The sequence below is a fragment of the Mustela nigripes genome, chromosome 12 (genome assembly GCF_022355385.1).
Source record: "Mustela nigripes isolate SB6536 chromosome 12, MUSNIG.SB6536, whole genome shotgun sequence".
Taxonomy (NCBI): Eukaryota; Metazoa; Chordata; class Mammalia; order Carnivora; family Mustelidae; genus Mustela; species Mustela nigripes.
The window spans coordinates 2,330,182-2,350,098 of record NC_081568.1 but is presented as its reverse complement, the minus strand read 5'-3'; the positions used below and the strand labels follow the sequence as shown (position 1 = coordinate 2,350,098).

Below are 19,917 nucleotides of genomic sequence, written 5' to 3'. Positions count from 1 at the left end.
CAGGGTGCGCTCTTGGAAGGCCTGGCTGGAACGCAGCAGGAAATAGGGCTTTCCTTTTGGGTCTGATGCTGTGTGCCGCTGACAAGAGCTGAGTCGGGGAGCCTGAGACACCCACAGCCTGGGTTTTGGGGGAACCTTTGTGTAACAGAAGGCTGGGCCCTGACCTCTACCCCATTATCCTGAGTCACATTTGGGACCACAAGGTCATACGTTCTTAGATGCCCTTTGTAAGGCCAAAGAGACCTTGTTGTGACAGAACCATTGGCTGGTCCCCCAGTCAAAGGACTGAAGCGTGTCGACACGACCGGCGTCTCATGTTCCGTGAGGGAAAGGATCGCGCACCTGTCTGCATTAGGAGTGGGTGACTTTCCATCTGTTAGGGTGCATTAGTAAAAATACACTCAAAAACTTAATATTTATTTAACGTTCTGTCATGAGGACACACATCTTGGGCACATCAGGAAAGTTGAGAAAGAAGTAGTTGTGCTTATTTTGCAGTGACCTGAATTTAGCATCAGATGTGAAAATCACGACATGAAACTTGGGTGGAGAGAGAAAAGTCAGCGCACGCCGAACAGTATTAGTGGCAGATGCGATCTTCAGAGAGGCGATGGCATTTCTCCTGAATGGGTGGATACGCCCCTCCGACGGGGATGTTAGCATGATCAGCAATGAAAGTATGCTTTGTCCCCTGGCCTTCACGTCGTCGCAGAGTTGGCACACATCCTCTACTGGTAGTTTTTAAATCGCGCATTATTCCGCCCCATGCCCGCGACGCGGCCTGGGTGCTGTGGGGAGCCCCGCCGAACAGACGGCTGTTCACGAATCCCCAGATCCATGTGCTAAAAATAAGTGCAGCGGGGTACATGCTTTCCCCTTTTCCTTAATCCAACCATATATGTGCACATACGTGCATTCCTATAGATACGTAAATACCTGACTTTCTCCTTTGGTTTCTATGGTTTTCAGCCCCAGGATGACTTTTCCGAGCGCCCACGCCCCCTGCGCATAGCTGTCTGCCCCCAGACACCCATTAATTGACTGCAAACACAACTTTATTGCAAAATGACTGCAGCTTTATTAAGCAACTGGATTTACAGGCAATAACATAATCAATATAACATTAATATAGCACATAATTAAATAAGATTCCTACAAGGTCCTGCCTGTATCCCGAAATATACAGAAGTTAATTGTTTTCACCGATGGTGTTAACCGGCGGGATTTGAAACCAGACTTGGAAGAACAGAGTCCCCAGTTGTTCTGAAGTAAGTATTTCATCTGGTGGGAGAAGGAACCATCCTCACGACCCACAGGAATCCCGTTTCACCATGATTCCCCCCAAGACTCCCTCCCTGGGTGACGACAGCCACCGAACCAGCGAATTCTCTTGGGATGGACTGAGGGGCAAAAAGCAAGTAGCAAATTGTACTTAATGGGTTTCCCTACCAGTAGGAAGAGGAGGCACCACCCTGGGCTCTCAGAAGTGACCGTAGAATGCACCACATCTGCTGAAGATGGAGGAACTCACACCCCCGGCGTGAAACCAGCCAGTGATGTGTTCGTGTTTCAAATGCTGGGGAATCCCTCAGAATGCGTTTGCAGTGGGCCCAGGAGGTGAAGTACCCTGGGAAGGAACCACGGGAGGTGGGAGCCCTGCTCAGGCGCTCGGCCCGAGCCCCGTGCGACCGACAGACAAGCACCGTGGACAGGACAGGTCCTGGGGCAGGAGCACGTCACCGCCACACCTGCGCCCGGCTCTCACCGCTCAGCCTCCCGGCCACACAGGCTCGCTTGGGAGCTTCTCGCCTCCGCCCGCAGCAGCTCCGGGAACTTGGAATCTGTTGCTTTCACATTCCGTTTCCCCTCATGACCACCTTGCCCGATCACCAGAAGTGAAATTTAATGCAAGTAAAACAGCTGAAGTGGGTACGGCTCTCGTACACAGGAGTGTGCGGGACCATTTAGCCTTGGAGCGAGATGCACAACCAGACACGATCAGGGACGGAGGTGTTCTTAGCCCTCACCCTCGGGATCCACTCCTTCCACGACGCTGGCAGGCCGCCTGCAGAAAGGTCCGCACCCTCGAGAACGTCTCGGTCTCAGACGGTGAGCGCGGCAGCTGAAGGCCGGGACACAGGACTGTCTTGCAGACAGAAGCACGTTACCCATCAGATGGGGAGTTGGTCCCCATCCAGGAGCAGAGACACGGCTACCAGGGAACGTCAGCGGGAGTGAATTTCAGCAGGTCCTTGTAAAGTCTGTCTGATGGGGAAGATCCTAGGACCTCAGTGTTTCAGGAACGTGGGGCCGTTCACCTGCCAAGGGCACAGGAGTGGGGTTGTCCGGCCTGGGAGCGTGGTGGAGGTGGAGGCCATGCGGAGCCTCCAGGAGGCTCAGGGAGGCCGGGAGCCGAGGATGACCCGCAGCAGCTCCCCGCTCTGCACCGTCTGCCCCGAGGCCAGTTCCAGCCGCAGTGAAGACCCCTGTCGCTCACTGGGGATAAAGGCTGATCCCAGCGAACCTGGCAGCTCTGCCGGGGCAGGACGTGAAGCCCAACTGAATGTGCTGCAGTCCCCCTGGGGCCCCCAAGTCTGCATGGCTCTCCACTCCTTGACCTGAGGCAGGGTCCCCGCCATCTGGGACGTGTTACTGCTAACACCGGGCTCAGGCGTCCTCGTGCAAAGCTCCCCAGGTGTTCACACTGCCCACACCACTTCCCTCGCTGGGACCAGGGTCCATGGACAGACGGCAGGGTCCTCGCGAGGTGCACATGCCTTGGGGGACCCTCCCTCTGCCTGCAAAGGGAGGCTCTCTGTGCCTCAGAGTCTGTGGGTCTCTCACATGGGACAGGGCCAGTCTGGGACAGGAGGCGCTCCCCGGGGAAGCCCAGCTTCGCTCTGACCAACGGGCACCTGGGGGTCTGTGGGCATAAATGATCACTTTGGCCACTCCACCAACCAGACAAGCAATGCTGACGCTCCTCCCCTGACCCGAGCCTTCCCACCCACTGTCCTCACGCGCACGCGCACACACACTCCACTGACCCACGTATCAATACCTAAACTCGGGCCCCGTTCAGGAAGTCCACGAAATCCTCACATCACTGGCCGCCATGAGCCGCGGACAGGGCGGACGGCGCGTCCAGCCCCTGCGTCCCTCACCCACCCCTCAGGGAGCCCTGTGTCCGCTGTGTGTGGAGCCACAGGAAGTGCGGGTGTGGGACAGAAAGAGGCAGAGAGATAGAGTGGGCACTCGGGAGGAGAGCGGGTCTGTGGCTCCTGGGGAAGGCAGGCCTGTCAGCTAGGAAGATGGAAGCGACCGGACACATGCAGGGGTGCGGAGGCCCTGTTGTAGGTGGGACTCAAGGGGCAGTGTCCCTGGGAAAGGAGTGACTTCTTCCCATAGACAAAATGTGGGAAATGACATGCTAGCTTGTCCCATTTGGGCATAAAAAGGCATCGCTAAAAAAAAAAAAAAGAAAAGAATAGCATTGCCTACTGATGATAGAAAAATCACAACCAGATTTGAAAAAAACATCGGCCTCTGGATAGAGCAGCTCTGTCCCCAACAGGTAGCAGAGGGCCTCCGGGTGACAGAGGTCCATCTTGGAGCAGGGGTCCCGTCAGATGGCGGCACACACTGCGGGACGGGTTCCAGAATTACGGAGCTCCCACGGCCCTAAAGGCGGCCTCACTGCTGGCGGAGAAGTCACCCAACACCTTCCCCCATTCCAGGGGAGGGGGACTTACAGGCAGCAGAGGGGCGGCTAGAACCCTGAGCTTCCCAGCCCCCCAGGCTTAACACGAAGCAGAGAAGAGTCTGGACCTCCCCATCTCGTCGGCGGGTTTGCGCCACGACCACCTGCGAACCTACAGGCGGCTCTTGGCGTCCGGCGACTGCCGGTTCAGAGTCGGGAGCTGTGGGGACCGTGATTCAGGCCCGAGACGAAAGCGTCTCTATCCGCGAGTTCTAATCTCAGATTCCCTGCGCCCTCCTCGGTGGTCGGCCCACCCTCGTGCGACGGACACGCACCCACAGGAACGCGTTCGGAAGTCCCCCCTCAAGGCTGCCTAGTGGGGAGACGCACGTTAGCTGCCCGCGCTACGAATTGCTTTTAACATAACACGGGCCCCCAGCCCTGACTTTTGGCTCAGGAAAAGGAGAATGAAACCCTCGAAATTCTTCGCACAGGTGGAGAGCTCATTCCTGTATCTGCAAGGGCGACCCTCACGCCCTGACCCAGGGGTCAAGTCACAGCCACCCGCCTGGGTCTTCCCTCTCCTGTCCTCCCAGATTAGCATGTTCCTGCCATGAAAAGGGCGTTTCTCATGGTGTCCAAAACGTGCTGAAACTCAGAGTTAAAGACTTGGGGCAATGTGCGCAGTCGGGGGCAGGAGGTCGTGAGGCTCTGGTGCGACACGTCTCCCGCAGCTCAGGGAAGCGACGGCGGGCCGGGGGCAAAGCCCCCCAGAGGCTCCCGCGCACAGAAGCTCTCCAGACGCGCAGCTGGCTCCGGCCACCGGGACCGTCGGAAACTCAGGCGCCGCACTCGTCGGCTCGTGCTGCCCACGGCACTGCCCGCGAACACCTCACGCTTCCTAGAAAAAAGTGGGGCTCGAAGGGAGCCGATGAGGGAACGTCCAGGCCAGGCCGTGTGTTTCTGACTCGTTTCTACTAGGCTTGTCAACAAGCCACTGGTTTGTAACAGATCTGTGTAGTCCAAAAAGGTCTGGGGTCTTTTCTTTTCTTTTCTTTCTTTTTTTTTTTTTTTTGGAAGATTTTATTTATTTATTTGAGAGAGAGGAGGAGAGAGAGAGCATAAGAGGGGGCAGGGTCAGTGGGAGAAGCTGAGCAGGGAGCCTGATGCAGGACTCGATCCCGGGACTCCAGGATCAGTCCAGAGCCACCCAGGAACCCCTGGGGTCTTTTTTTTTTTTGGTGTTAAAACAAAACAAAACAAACAGAACTCGTCCTAGGAAGCGGAGGAAGTATCTCCCAAGAGAAAATCAACTCCAGTCCCCAAAGATAAGGCTGGTTTCCAACTGGGCTAAGAAACCCCTTTCTGCCTGTTTGTGAACGCAGGATGAGGAGGAAGGTGGGCGCAGGGAAGCCCGGGGTCTCTCCAGGTCTTTGCTTTTCCCGGAATGTGTCCGGAGCTTTCCTCCCTGGGCCCGTCTGGTGGAGGCCAGCGGTCAGCACGCAGCTTTCCTGCCGCCGCACTCCGCGGACACTTGAGACGACGGCCGGCCGCTCTCACAACCACAGGCGCTTGCTGCCACCACGTCCCGCCGCGTCCCGCCGCGCCCGCCGCTTGCTGCTCCCAGGAATGCGCACTCACGCCTCTGTTTAGGTAGGTGCCCGCCCGGCAGCCGTCCCTCTACGTTCTGAGTTCTCAACCGTGTGAATAGTAAAAAGGGGGAATGTGACGCACGAGACAAGGTTAACCAGATGTGCCGAGAATCAGGGACCCTCAGAGGACGGGGAGACTCTCACCATGGATGGCCTCAAGGTTTGAGCACACAGAGGTAGAAGGTGCCGGACGGTAGCCTCTCACCATGAGTAGAGCACAGGGAGCGGTTTTATTTTTCCTTTCTCACTGCTGTCAGATGATAGATGGCCCTGCTGGCCAGGAACAGGGTCACTGCCAGCGATGACCCGCTGTCCTCACACAGCGCCTCAAAGCCACGGCCACATCGGCAGTGACCACGGGACACCCAGCTTGCCCAGACTCTCCAAAGGATGTCCTCTCTCTGGAGACCGTGACCGAGCCTCGCCACTAAAGACAGATGTGCTCGGTTCTGCGTTAGGGCCTTCTGGGTTTGGGAATTCAAGTGTTAATGAACCAAGAAGGGTGATCACAGAGCCTCTCACTGGCTGATTCCTTAATGGGAAGTAAGTCAGTGCAGCTTGGGGTCCCCCCAGTGTTCCTCTGAGTGTGGATCCCCCTGTCGATGGCAGACAAACCTTGATCTGAAATGCGGGTGACTGGGCCCTGCCCCCACCTGCTAGAACAGAGAGCGAGACAGGGCTGCCGGGAAACACGCCTTTCCCATCCGTCTCCCTAAGGCTCCTGCTGCACCCTTCAGCCTCGGCAGAGGTCGCAGGCTGAGAGGTGTGTGGGAAGAGCAGGAGGTTCTCAGTTCTCAGGAGGCTCCGGAGTTCTGGGTCTCCTCCTGCTCTCCCTGCGCTTCTTCCTGTGTCCCCTGCCCTCCTGCTCCCTCCCTCTCCCCCCCACACGTACACACACGTACACACACGTACACACACGTGTACACACATACGCACACACACGTACACTCACGTACACACACACACACACACACACACACACACACTTGAACAACCTGGACAGCTCCTCTTGGTCCCCCTGCCTGTGCTCCTGGAGCTCACTCACAAGGTGGCTGTGGTCACCCCGGCTGTCCCATGCATCTGGAGGCTGGGAGGAGGTGCCCACCAGGGCTCAGCCTCCTGCTCCGTGAAGTGAAGCTTCTGGGACCCCCTTCCCCTGTCCGCTCAGGTGCTCAAGTTTACCGGCCGGGAGACCTCGGAGAGCAGGAAACCCTCCCCCTGACAGGCTCTGCGAACCTTCGCTGACAGACTCCCACGTCTAATCGTTCTCACTGCTGCTGGGAAAACACCGGATGCTTCCGGAGGCCCCGAAAAGTCCTGCACTGGGCTCCTTTGGACAGGAAAGAGATGTCGTTTCCAGCACACTCGGAAGAATCTCACTCCCGCCGACCTTACATTACATGTCATCATTAAGCGTCCTCCCCCCAAAAAATAAGGTGTTCTCTGCTTAGTAATCTGAGGTTCAATTTACAATCTGCAACCCTACACAGCGCTGAGCAAGGAAAGAGACTGCTGACCTCAAACAGCCTCCCGAAGAGGGACTGGGCGAGCAGAGCTCGGGAAACTCCTGGAGGAAAAGCAAATAAACGAAGGACGTGGAGGAAACGCTGGCCGAGGCGACGGTGATGCACCCAGAGTCAGGGCAGCAGACCGCCCAGCGCCCTCAACAGAAACTCTCAGTCAGGGACTAATTAGTCTAAAAGTACCCCTTAAAGGTTCCAAGTTGGAGGAGTCATTCCCAACCTACTCAGAAGTTAGGGGTAACAAGGGACTGGCGAGGGGGGCTTCTGCACTTGTTTGGATCGGAGCCCCGGGAGGGACACGGAAAGAACGTGACGTGGATCTGTCCAGCCGGCTTAGTGACACACGCCACACGCCACACGCCACACGCCACACGCAAGGCAGGCACGGCATGCGGACCCCCCCCCCCAGGGCCACGGACGCCCCTCTGGGGTGCAGCCCACACTACAGCCAAGATCCAGCCCTCTCTCAGCGGCCGTGCAGGCGTGTGAGAACATCAGACCGCCCGGGCCGGGAGCCCTGGTGTCCGGCGCGGGGTGGACGGTCAGCCACCTCGCTGGGGTGTTCAGCCACCTCGCTGGGGTGTACGCTGTTTTAAGTGGCAGATCTTTCATCCAGAAAGCAGCTGAAATCCTAGCCACGTGTCTGCCACAAGGTGGTTCCACTTAGGAGCGGTAAATAAATACACGCATTTATAAACGAATAAATACGAACTGTATGCAAGAGCGAGAGCCTTAGCAGAAACCCGAACTTTCGCTGCACATCTTGCTCAGAAAGCCCATGTTTTCAATCATACCACACTGAACCGATATTGATGCTAATATGTTTGCATTGCTGGCTTTCATTTTATTTTCTTACAACTCACCGCAGGACAGCGAAGTCAAAAATATACCATTCTGATCCACAGGACACATCTGGGGTGAATCCACACAGAAGCAATCAATTTCCTGGTGTATTTTTACACTGGGGGCCTGATGCAGGTCCCCATTATACAAACAAAAAAACTCCAGACAGCTCCTGCTGCCTGATAAAAAATAAATCAGACGGCGGAGGGCTGTTTGGCCTAGGACTGCTACAGGCTATGACTTGTAATGAGGCTCCCAACACTAATTACGAAGCTTATTAAGGAGAATCGGACAACTTGTCCTAAAGTGCAGGCTATCGTCACGCTGGAGAGGGTGGGCCCGCTCGAGCGACCCTCGGTCACCTGGCAGAGCGGAGACCCCGGTGGCACCACCGGGCTGTGGATCAAATCCCAACAGTAGGATTGCCCTCTTCAGCGAGTCAGTCCGGATCAGTCTGAGAGGGGCAGGGGAGAGTCCCCACCGCCCGCTGAGGTCCCCACATCGGAGTCCTCCCTCCTGGCGAGCATCTGCCGGGAAGGGTGCGGCGCTCCATTGTTACACTTACTCCGAACCCCGGATCTTCTCCGGGTCTGAGCGCAGAAGCCTGATTTCGACGCGCTCTTTCAGAAGGTAGGGGAAAGAAAAGATTAATAAAGATGTTATGAGCCTGAACCGCTGTGAGATTTGTTTAATTATTCCCCACAGGACTGCCCCAGCAATCTGCTGACATTTAGCCCCGACCTTGCAAATCCTCGGTAAATATTAATATATCAACTCAAACAGGGCCCGTTGTTTTATTGGTTCACGGAGCTCAGAGAGATTCGCCACAGCGGTAGGAAATCCTGTGTGGAAGTGAGGAGGCGGGCGGCTTTGATGCCACCTTCTGCCGCACACAGGAGCTGGGGACAGCAACAAAACGGCCCTGCTGCTCCTCCGCCGCAGCTGCTGGACCCTCAGGTGCCTTCGCCTCCTCCGCCGCAGCTGCTGGACCCCTTAGATGCCTTCGCTTCCCTTTGTACGGCGGCTGGAGTCGTCCCAAAACCACGGGGGCAGGAGATCAGAGAGGAGGGAGACAGGCCGGCCGAGAAACCGCATGTTCTCATCGGAAAGGCTGGAAATCTTAATAATGGGGAAGGCCCGTCCTCCAATCTGACCATCTTGGCCACAAGGGCGGGCCAGGACCGGGCGAGGAAGGGGAAAGCAGCCTTCCTCCGGCCCCGGGACCAGCCTCCCGCTACCTCCCCCTCACGGCCCACTACCCTCCTGGACCCAGGTCCACACAATTCCATGTGCAAATCCGAGAAGGAAAATTATAGCTCGTTCTGACCGAGGGTTTGCTATAGGGGTAAAAAAAGAAAGAAAGAAAAAAAAAGATTGTTTTTAATTTTTCCCCATATGTGCTGTGGATGGTGGTATTTGGGAGGTTGCATTTTCCTTGTTTCAAAGTTATCTCTCATTGACTCATCTCCTGAAAAGCATTCTCAAATCCCGAGAGGCTGGATGTTTGCTGGGGGCCCAGGAGGCCCCCCAAATTCTTGGGTGTAAGAAAGAGGGCAGCCCGGGCCACATTTGGCTTTCAGATGTACTGGGCGGCAGAGTCAATGCGTGATTAATTTTATTCATAAAAATGTTAATCACTTCATTGTGAGATCTTTTTAACATTCAGCGCGGGAACACCTTTTTAATTTCTCTTGCCCACCGTCTCGCAGATGTATTTAATATTTTCAGACGCCGCTGCAGCTACCCGAGGACCTGGCAATTAAGCATACGCTTAAAATTCAAACAACAGGGGAAGCTGCCTCGGCGACAAACAGGCCAACAGGAAGGGACCGGCCGGGGAGGCGCGCCGAGCTGCAGGGGCCGCGGGGAGCCGGGCCAGCCGTCCCTTCCCGCAGCCCCCGGCGCACCACGCGCCCCGCGGCCCCAGCCCCGGGAGCCTCGCCTGCACCGAAGGGCGGCTTCAGGCCGAAGGAGTGAGGCAGGAGTGGGACCAGCTCCTCGGTTTAGGGGACTTTCGCGGCGTTACTGCGCCGCCGGCCGGGACTCCCGGCCGCTGGGGACCCGGGGACGGCGGTGCGCTGGCGAGGGCGACCGCGCCGGTTCCCCCCACCAGGCCCCCTGGCGCAGCGCGGCAGTTGCGCCCCCGCATTCAGGCCCTGGGCGCAGGTCACTGGATAACTGGATTAGGGGATCAGAGACACCCGCGGCTTCTTCAGAAGCCAAACAGCTCACGGAGGGGGCTGGCCCTCGAGTCCTGCCCCTGGGGGTTAGGCGACGGCTTGGCCCCCGCCCCCGGGCCCCCCCCCCCCCCCCCCCCCCCCCCCCCCCCCCCCCCCCCGCCCCCCCCCCCCGCCCCCCGCGCGCGCTTCAGGCCTCCAGCCTGGGCGCCCTGGTGCGGCCTGGGAAGCCCAGCGCTGGGGAGAGGCCATCCAGGCTCGCAGCTCCCTCTGTGCACCCCTTCTGGGTTGGGGACACCTCACTCCTCTGACTTCCCATTCGTGATAATTCCAGAATTTTACGCAGCTCCGGGGAGGGGGGGCAGGGGGGGGGAGCTCCGGGGGCCTCCTCTGCCTAGGGCAGCTCTGCAACTTGGGGGAGGTGGGCCTCTTCCTCCATTGGAAACAAATGTTATAATATGAATGTTACAACTGCTGTTGGCACAAAGACGAATCTGTTGGTATTATACAGGAACACATTTCCTTTGACCTAAAAGTTACTTTTTAAAAATTTCTTTTCATTTGAGAATAAATTAGAACAATATTTTCCTGGGCTCTAAAAGCATTGTGGGCAGCAGGCCTTGTGGTCACTGTTCTGACAGGTCAGCCCACCTCCTCTGCCCAGCTCTGGGCTCCCTCTAAGACAGACCGTTTTGCCCATTTTCAGAGTCCTTATGGGTGGGGGCACGTATCCAGCTTCCTTAGCTGGCACACAAAAGGATGCCAGCAGTCCCCCAGGCGACCTTGGGAGGACTTTCAGCTCTGGAGTTACAATTAGAGCCACTGGTTGGTGGACACCCTGGAGAAGACCTGGAAAGCTCGGTGAGCCCCACCTGGCTGAGCGGGCTGTGGGATTGCTACCAGGATTTTAACTGGAGACCATTCTCCAGGGCTAGGATGAGTATTCGTAGGCAAGGTAACGTGTCCAGGAGCATTGCTCCATCCCCAGGGACTTTGGGGGACTCCTGCAAGGGGCTGAGTGCTGCCACCTCCCCCAGGGCACGATTCCTTTATCTCCTAGCTATCCATTCTGGATTCCAGACCCGGGGCCCTTTCCCTGCTCGCCCTCCCCACCTGGGGTCACATGCTGCAAGCTATGCCAGGACTGTCCCCAGGATGCTTCCCTGGGGGCCGGTAAGTCATGGGGCCACAAGACAAGTGCTCCGTATCGGGTACCCCTTCCCCTCTCAGGTCCCTGGAAACCCGAGAGCCCAGCGGACTGGCCTCACGATGCTCAGCCCTGCAGTGTGGCCCATGTAACACGGCTCTGGTGGCAGGAGACCTCCGGGGGCTCCGGGGCCTTCCATGCCCCTACTGCCCACGTGCTCTAAACCCATTCAGAGCTGTCCCCACCCAGCCACCCTGGTCCTGGCTGCCTTACCTCCTATCCAACCTCCAACCTGGGCTAATGCAAGATTAAAATCCCATTCCCCATGGCAGACTGGGCCCAGGCACTTTCAGGAGAGCATGCCTGGCTCCAATCTTTCTGCATCAGTGTCCATAAATCGCTGGTCTCCAGCTGGCAGTTCAAGTCCTACCCAGACCCTGGCTGGGAGCAGCCAGGCAACCTCCAGCCTGCTTCCACCATCCAGAAGGAAAGGGAAGAGGACAGCTAGTAGGACCAGAACCTGACTCCCCAGCTCAGGAGAAGGGGTCTGGAAGAGGGGTGAAGGCCAGCCAAAGCCTCCATGTTTGGGGGCTGAAGGCCAGCATCTGTCCCGTGGGAGCCCGACACTGTGGTCACCCTTGTCCTTTCTCTCTCCTTTCTCCTCCTCTTTCCCGCTCGGGCTTCTTGGCTCTCTCGCAGAGCCCCATCTACAAGGACGACTGAAACTTTATAGGCCATGATTCATCGGGTGGCGCGCCCCTCGGAGCCATGGCGCGTCTTACATTAATCAGTGTCAGACCACTAAAACCGAGATATGAATATGAATTCTCCATATTGCAGGCGAGATAAATGTGCTGGTGAATATAATTGATCGGAGGAGGGAGGGATGGGTGGTGGGAACAGAGAGATTTCAGACTCCAGCACCCAGCAGGTCGTTGGCGGTGGGACCCGTGCCCACCTCGCAAGTCTTCAAGCGAGGAGCACGCTGGTAGGAGGGCGGAATCTGGAAGGTATGAGCTTCTGACCACCTCCTTGTAACCGGCCTGCCCTGGAGCAGGAAGGGAAGGGTTTCCACAGAGGATTTGCTACCCTTTCCTACCAGAAGACTCCGTAGACAGAAATCCTCTGCCCCGGACTCAGGCTGCCCTTTCCAGCTCCCCAGTAGAGCAGGGGGCGCCCAGTCACAAATACGAATCTCATGTCCATCCCTCGTTCCGACCCCTTTTCGGCTTCGATCTCCTCCTTGCCAGTCATAGAACTACCACCACCATCTGAAACTGTCCCTAAGCATGCATAGAGTATGAGAGCACCTTTGCACAGGCAGAAAGTTCCAGAAGAACTTCTGCTTTGGCTGTAGAAGAAAAAGAGGTTTCTATGTCTACTCCCAGGAATTTCAGGAGCCGAAATGGAGTGCCCAGCAGGTGCTCCGCCTGAGGAGCCTCCCTCGCATGCACACTCCGGCGGCTGTGACGGGAGGAAGGGAGATTACACACCATGCACAAAGAACAAAAATGATTTTTCGAAGCTCGATTAAAAATTCATCTCTACCTCTTCACTCGAGTAAAACAATTCTGAGGATGGCGATCTGATTTCTTTGCGTGGGAAACTTCAGTCGGGGGGGTGGGGGGGACACACAGACCCTTCAGGACTTCCCGGCCACTGGGCTCCCAGGTGTGGGACTCAGCTGGTAAGCACATGCCCGCCCAGCCTCCAGGGCAGCCGTGTTCAGGGGTCCCAAATGTATTGGACAGGAAGAAAGGGAAGAGCAGAGATACCGGGTGTGCAAATAGCCGGTGCCTGCACGGCCTGGCCTATTTGATTCCCGGAAGTGACACCCTGGATGCTGCGGGGGCAGGGCACTCTGCCACCCACCTGGATCCCACCTGACCTTCCAGCAGTTACCCAGGAAGGTCCCACCGCGCCGACGCGGGAGCAGCCAGTCTGTGCTCCAGGAACAAGACACTCACCACAGGAACAAGACACTCCTGGTCACAACACACACAGGCCAAGTACACAGGATCTATCTGTCCCCAGTGGTCGGGGGAGGTGCACGGATCCAGGCCCGGGACCTCTGGAGTGGGGAGCTGAAGGTGCAGTGGCCCCTGAAGCCCCAGTGCTAAGGGTCGAGCAGGTAGTCCTCTCCAAATCCCCAACTTGACCTGCCAGTGAAAGCACCCTACGGAGGACCTGCACCCACTCCCACCCCCACACATGCCAGCAGGCCAACCAGCAGGCCCGCCACCGCACCCCCAAATTACAAACACCTGGTGGCATCCAAGATCACAGAGAAAGCCCGACCACCTCGAATGGAGGCTCCCGCGAAGGCGACTCCCAGGCCCAGCACCCCAGATCTTGCGCCTCGGCCGGCCTAGGAGCCACATCCAGGCCACGGTCAGGACCCCATTCCGCTTCCAGCCCATAGAGGGCGCGCCGAGCACGTCCTTCCGACTGGAAGCGGCTCCACCGCGGCCGCAGCCCCCGCGTGCCCGCGGGTGCCCGCCCTGCACCCGGCTCCCGACGCGCCCCTCCCGCCTGCCCCGCACCCCCTCGTGCCGCCTGCGCACGCTCTCCCGCGGCTTCGCGCCTCCTCTCGCTACCTCTCCCTACGCCTCCTCCAGCCTCAGGGCCGGGAGGGCCCCCTCCTCTAAAGGGCGGGGGACGACGTGCGGGGCTGGGGGGCTGCTGGAGGACGACGCAGGCATCCGCGGAAGAGCAGTCAGGCCCCCATGGGGTGGCATCTCCACGGCCCCCGCGCGAGCCGCCCGCTCCCAGCCACAGAGGAGCCAGGGCAAGGACAGCGGCCAGACTGTCCCCTTCAGGGAGGCGCCCCTCGCCGCCACCAGCAGCCCCAGATAGCTTGGACTGGAGAGCCGGCCTGGGTGGGGGTCGGGGAGGTCCTGCCCTGTGTCAGGGACTAGGTTTCTCTCCAATTCATTCACATCCTCACTGACAGTTCTGTGAATTTTGTATTCTCAGTGTTCACAAATCAGCATAAAGTCCTCTGTGCCTTGCTTGAAATGCAGGCTGTCCTGGCCCGGCCACAGGCTGCTCTGAGCGCCCAGAGGCCCAAACCCTGACCTTGGCAGTTCCCCAGGGTCCTGGGCCATTTCCCACCCAAGAGCATCCCAGGCCAGCTCCACACCCTGCATTGTCCTACCTTCTTCCCAGCCACCTCCCAGACCCTGCCACTAGAGGATTATTTTTCCTGCACTCTCTGGGTGTGCCCGGTCCAGGGCTCATAAGTTTAAACGGGGGCCCCTGGGAGACCAGAGCCCCGACTCCTCTTTCTCATCCTGCAAGGCTAGGGCAGTTCCCTGGCTCACAAGCCCAGAGAACTCCCGAGCCGCGTCTCAGCCGCCTATCAGGTCCCTTTAAAAGAGCCTTCCAATCTCTCTCCGCGTTTGATTTCACCACGGAACTAAAAAAATGCATTCAGAGACAAATTTTCATACTCCATGTTGTCCTCCCTCCACCCACAAAACAGCCCGACACCCGGATGCACTGTTGAGACAACTAGTTGTAATTGATTTCAAATCCAAAGTTCTCCTTTGGGGACATAATTAGAAATTCTTTTCATTTCCCCCCATTGTTGCCCATTTCAAGAAATCGGTGTATAAACTGCTGAAACTCCAATTCATTTACCTCCGGAGAACGGCGTGCCCCCAGATAAATGTCTAAGGGTTGGAAAGAAACTGCCTACAAGAAACTGCCCTACTGATACTAACAAATTCAGCAAACGCGGAAAGACTGAGAAACACCAGAGTCTTCCCGTAGAAACTCCCCAAGGAGCCTCTGTTCCCTAACCCAGGGGCATCTGGGCCCTGCCAGCACTGCAGGATTCGGGACACCCCTGCACACACCCAGCCACACACAGCAGCGGGAGCAGTGGGCATCATTTCATTTAGTTTATTAGACAAAAATATATGATTTAGACAAGTTCGCTGACGCGCTATTTACAATCTGAAATCACTCTATATACAGAAAGAAGGGGGAAAAAAAAAAAGACACAAGCACGTGGGGCGTTTACCGAGCGGATAGTGCACCAGAGCCTGGTGACCGCCACCAGAGCTGGGGGCAGAGGCCAGGCTGCCCGGACGAACCCCTTTCTGCAGAAAGCGATGGATGGGAGTCGTCGACGTCGTGGCTGTATTTGTCTTTACACCAGTCTGAAATATTTGTCCTAATTCCTCCCGCATCCCTCCCTCCCGAACTCCTCCCCCCTCCCCCCGCAAAAGTAACAGAAGACCCTGAATCAGGCGGACGGGAGGGCTGCTAGGATCCGCGGCGTTCCCTCCTGCGGGGCCAGCGAGCTGCGGGGGAAACACAAGGAGACAAGAAGCACGAGAAGTCAGTGACGGACGCCGCAGCCCGCGGCACCGGTTCTGCCGGCCGAGCGCCTGGGGGCGTGGCCGCCTGCCCCGCGCGGCTCCCGGGTCGGGAGAAACCCGGTGCGGCCGGCGGGCCCCGCGCCCCGCGCCCCGCGCTGGCGGACAGCGCCCCTTCCGCAACGACCGTGGGACGCTGCCGCCCGGCGCAGCTCAGCTCCCCCGCCCCCGCGCCCTTCGCCCCGCATCCCCGCTCCGCGCCGGCCCCGACCACACGGAGGACACAAGCAAACCGCACTCACTTGTCGCGCACGGGCTGGAAGGGAGATTTTAACTGCTGTGCCGGCGAGTCCGGCCTGGGGACGAGGTCTCTCTCTGCGAGGGAGGGAGAAGCAGAGCGTTAAGAGCTGGGCGCGTGAGTGTTAGGGGCGGAGGGGTTGCTGCCTGAGTTCGCGAGCCTCTCCCCCACCCACTCCCTCCCTCGCACTACGAGGCCAGGGTCTTGGAAAACCCCCACCCCTCACTAGGCAGGCCTGCAGGTAGAACTCAGCTCTCCCCACAGGGCCCAGGGCCTCGGCCTCAGTGCCCTAATCCAGGCAGAGATGACTGCTCATCCCTGGGCTGGGCTGCCACCGCCTCTCCCCTCCGGAGCCGGCGCGCTCCCTGCCCCCCGCCCCCCCCCCCCCCCCCCCCCCCCCCCCCCCCCCCCCCCCCCCCCCCCCCGCCCATGCTACGCCTGGGTTCCGGATTCCTGGCCCGGGGCGAGGCAGACACCCCGGGGCCCCATACCTGGGAGCGCGGGGCTGCTGCGAGCAGAGGCCTTGTCACCGTGGAGCACCCCTGTAGCAACAGGGACTGGGGGCTGCGGCGGCGGCGGCGCGGGCAGGTGCGGGCCGTGCGGCGCGGCTTGGGGCGCGCCGACGCCCAGGAAGGAGCGCATGTTGAGCAGGGAGCCCTGCGCGAGGAACGCGCCGTTGGTCCAGTTGGAGAACTTGCCGATGTGGCAGGTGTACAGTCCGTGGCTGGGCAGGAAGGCGGGGTGTTGCAGCGGCGCACCCGCGGGGGCCCCGTGCGCGCCGGGATGGCCGGAGGGAGGAGGCGGCGAGGCCTTGGGCGCGCCGTCGGGGCTCGTGGCGGTCTCGGCCAAGGACCAGATCTTGGGCTTGCTGTGCGGGGCGCCCTGCAGGCCACCCGACCCGCCGCCGGGACTCAGCAGGCGCGTGCTGCCAGGCTCCGGGACCTCTTTGACCAGGCCCAGGGGCGAGTCCTGGGACTTGAGCGCGTCGGCAGCTGCTAGCGGCGAGCCCTGGTCTCGAGCAAGGGCCGTCGGTGCCGCCGGCGCGCGAGGGGCCTCGGCCTTGTCCTCATCGTCCTCATTGCTCTGGTCGCCGTCATGCTCGTCGATTTTGTCGATGTCAATGCTCTCCAGGTCTATCTCCTCATCGTCCTCGGCCTTCTCGGGGTCGCCCTCTGTATCGCTTCCGAAAAGGGCTCCGTCCTCCTGGTCTTTGCTGCGCGCACCCCACGTCACCTTATTCTCCTTCTTGAGGCGGCGGCGCGCGTTGGCGAACCAGGTGGACACCTGCGTGAGGGTCATCTTGGTGATGATGGCCAGCATGATCTTCTCGCCCTTGGTGGGGTAGGGGTTCTTGCGGTGCTCGTTGAGCCAGGCCTTGAGCGTGCTGGTGCTCTCGCGCGTGGCGTTCTTGGGCCGCCCGGGATCCCCGTACTGGAACTGGCCGTAGGGGTAGTAGGCTGGCGCCGTGTGGGCTGCGAAGGTGGCAGGGTGCACCCCAGGGTTGTCTTTGAGTTCATACTGTGAGCCCTGCAACCACAAAGCCCACCGAGGGAGGAGAGAGAGAGATCAGGGGTGAGGGGGGAGAAGAAACAGAGAGAGAGAGCGCGATGAGTCCCCAAAACTGGGAAATTGGGGAAGAGAGGCTCTTGTCTGCTGGAGAACAGGAAGGCCCCCAGTGCACCACCCAGGGAGGAAGTGACGGGTCAGAACCATCAGCGGCCTCTAGAAACTGAACTTCCACCCATCGTGAAGAGGTTGTTTTTTGTTTTGGTTTGGTTTTGCTTTTATTTTTATCTTTATTTTATTTTATTTCATTACTCAAGAGAAGTTCCAGAATCCATGCATTTCCAGAAGACCACAGCGGGAGCCGAGGCCCCACAGACTCTACCGGGGCGTCCCGCAGTCCCCTCACCCCCACCACTCCCAACAACTTCAACAGCCCTAATTTCCAAGTTTATCTCAGGCTAAGGAGAAGGGAAAACCTTTTAACTGCGCTGATAAAACAGTTTCTCCAAACGTACCGAACCTAAAGCCTAAAGCCCCTCCCTTCGACCCTGAGGGGGTCAAGCAAAATAAACCATCTCGGGTTTTCTTTGGGTCCAAATCCACCAGCAATTTAAAATGAAAGCACACTATTTTTAGCTCCCAAATTAATCTGCATTTAATGGTTCCCCACACTTAAAGGTCGACCATGGTGACAGGTAATTTAAAATTTTAATCCTGGCCATCATCAACAACAATAACAAAAACACCATTTTTTTTTTAAATACAAAAGGAGGGCTTAACTGGTAAAATATTAACCGGAGGGCTCAGGAGTCCCGGCTGTGAGAAAGGGAACCGTGCTCCTAGGCCAGTTCTCACTTTATCTCTGTGATGTGGCAAGAGGAAGCTTGAACTGTTCTCAGGCATTTAGAAGCTGTGATTTATTTGTGATCAATATTCTTTTTATCATCCGTAGTAAAACACAGTAAGTCAAATTATCCCATCAGGTTTTTTTGGTAAATAACATTTTATCTTTCTAACAACCTCATTAGGCCTCATTATTACCATAAATTGCCCAGACAGACATTCACTCACAATTTTATCTTTTGACTTCCAAATCCCCAATCTTAAGGGCTTGGAAGCCCAGGCCTAGAATCAAGAGTTTGCATTTAGGCTTACTTTCTGAGAATCAGAGGGAGAGCACGAGCACATACTCACACCTTTTGGGGGTTATTTCTATATTGTTTCCCCTTAGTTTAAAAAAAAAAAAAAGAAGAAGAAGAAGAAGAAAGGAGGAGGAGGAGGAGGAAGAAAAAGAGAAAGATCTAGTATCTCCCTTCCCCGCCGCATACAATGGGTGCAGAGTCCCACCACGCAGCTCCATTTCTCTCCTACAAATACTCGCTTGGGAGGGGGACTTGTTCCCAAAGAGCACACATCTGTATTCAAAATCTCTGTTAAAATTTAAAATTCTCCAAATAAACATGGTCCAGTTTTTACATTAGCAGAGGGGGTTTCCAGACTGAGAAGTTGTAAAGAGCAGAATATTTATTTGACTAATTAGTTTAGTGGTGGATGCCACTGAGAAAAGGTTGCCCTGGCCAGATTTCGTTTTTGCCCAATCTTTGCAAAATGTACTTTGCAAATTATTTTGGTTGTAACTGTAAGGACATTTCGGCCTCTTCTCTACCCCGAATTCTTTTTGAAAGGATACCTTGTAAATCTCTCATCGCTTCCCTGGCATCCCCAGCCGCCAGAACAAAATGGGAGCTGATCTTTTTCGATAGCAAGCGATCTCAAAGGCAGCTGGGGCCGCTTTCAGAGAAATAGCCTTTTCTTTCCAAAACTACAAGAAAAAGTTACAGAAAAACACACCAGCCGCTTTTCTCGCTTACAATTGGCGGGTATTTATTTCCTGCCTCTTCTGGGGAGAGTGGGGAGACAAGCGGGGTGCCTGCAAACTGCCTCATCCCGCCAGCCCCAGCGCAAGGGGGGCTGCCTCCCTGGCCCCCAGCGCCCCGCGCGCAAGTCAGCAGCATCCCGAAGTTTAAGCGCGACCTTGCAGTCAGACCAAGGAAAATGGATCCTTTGGGCCGACAGAATGGCGAATGCCCCGCGGAGAATTAAATTTGCAGCTCCCTCCCCCATCTGACACCCACTGGGACGGGAGACTAGGAGGACAGCATTTATTTTAAGCCCAGGGACTGTTTTCTTTAATCCTCCATTATGTAACGCGGAAAGAAAAGTGCTTTTCATTCGGTGCAAAAGAAATGAAAACTTTGGCAACTTACGAAAGTCAAAGCAAACACCGTTCCACACGCCAAAATTATTTCCAGTCCCCCCCGCATCTCAAATTTGCACGCACTCCATTAAGACACCCCATCCCGCCCGTCTGGTCTCGCCATTGTTAGGTTTATTTTGATCAACTCTTCCAGGCTTTCCAGGGTTCCCTCGGCAAAGTCGGACACAACTGGAGGAGGCCCACCAAAACGGGAGGGAGCGGGGTCTCCCCCGCCCGGCCCCAAAGCCGGAGAGGTCGCGCGAGCGGGGTGCGCCGGCCCGTCCTGGGCGTCCTGCAGAACCCGGCCGAGCTGCCGGAACCCCGCCCGCCCGCCCGCCCCGCCGCCACCGCCGAGCCGGGGGCGCGAGCGACTTTGGCCCCAACCTCCCGCCGGAGCCGCGCGCCCCGGGCCTGCTGCTTCGGCCTCCCCGACTCCCGCCGAGACCCCGCTCGCGGCCCAGGCCTCCCGCCAACCCCCGGCCGAGCCGC

At 57.6% G+C, this 19,917-nt stretch overlaps 1 protein-coding gene across 1 annotated transcript in view; it reads right to left on the bottom strand.

Moving 5' to 3' along the window:
* Positions 1 to 14,932: 14,932 nt before the first annotated feature.
* The window catches only part of IRX1 (iroquois homeobox 1), a 23,807-nt gene continuing 18,822 nt past the window's right edge, over positions 14,933 to 19,917 (bottom strand). The window contains exons 5-7 of the mRNA XM_059416768.1: positions 16,157 to 17,220; positions 15,670 to 15,742; positions 14,933 to 15,352 (exon numbers count right to left, since the gene is read on the bottom strand). Coding sequence (XP_059272751.1) covers positions 15,295 to 15,352; positions 15,670 to 15,742; positions 16,157 to 17,220 — 1,195 coding nt within the window. The 3' untranslated portion in view covers positions 14,933 to 15,294. The remainder of the gene's footprint in view (positions 15,353 to 15,669; positions 15,743 to 16,156; positions 17,221 to 19,917) is intronic.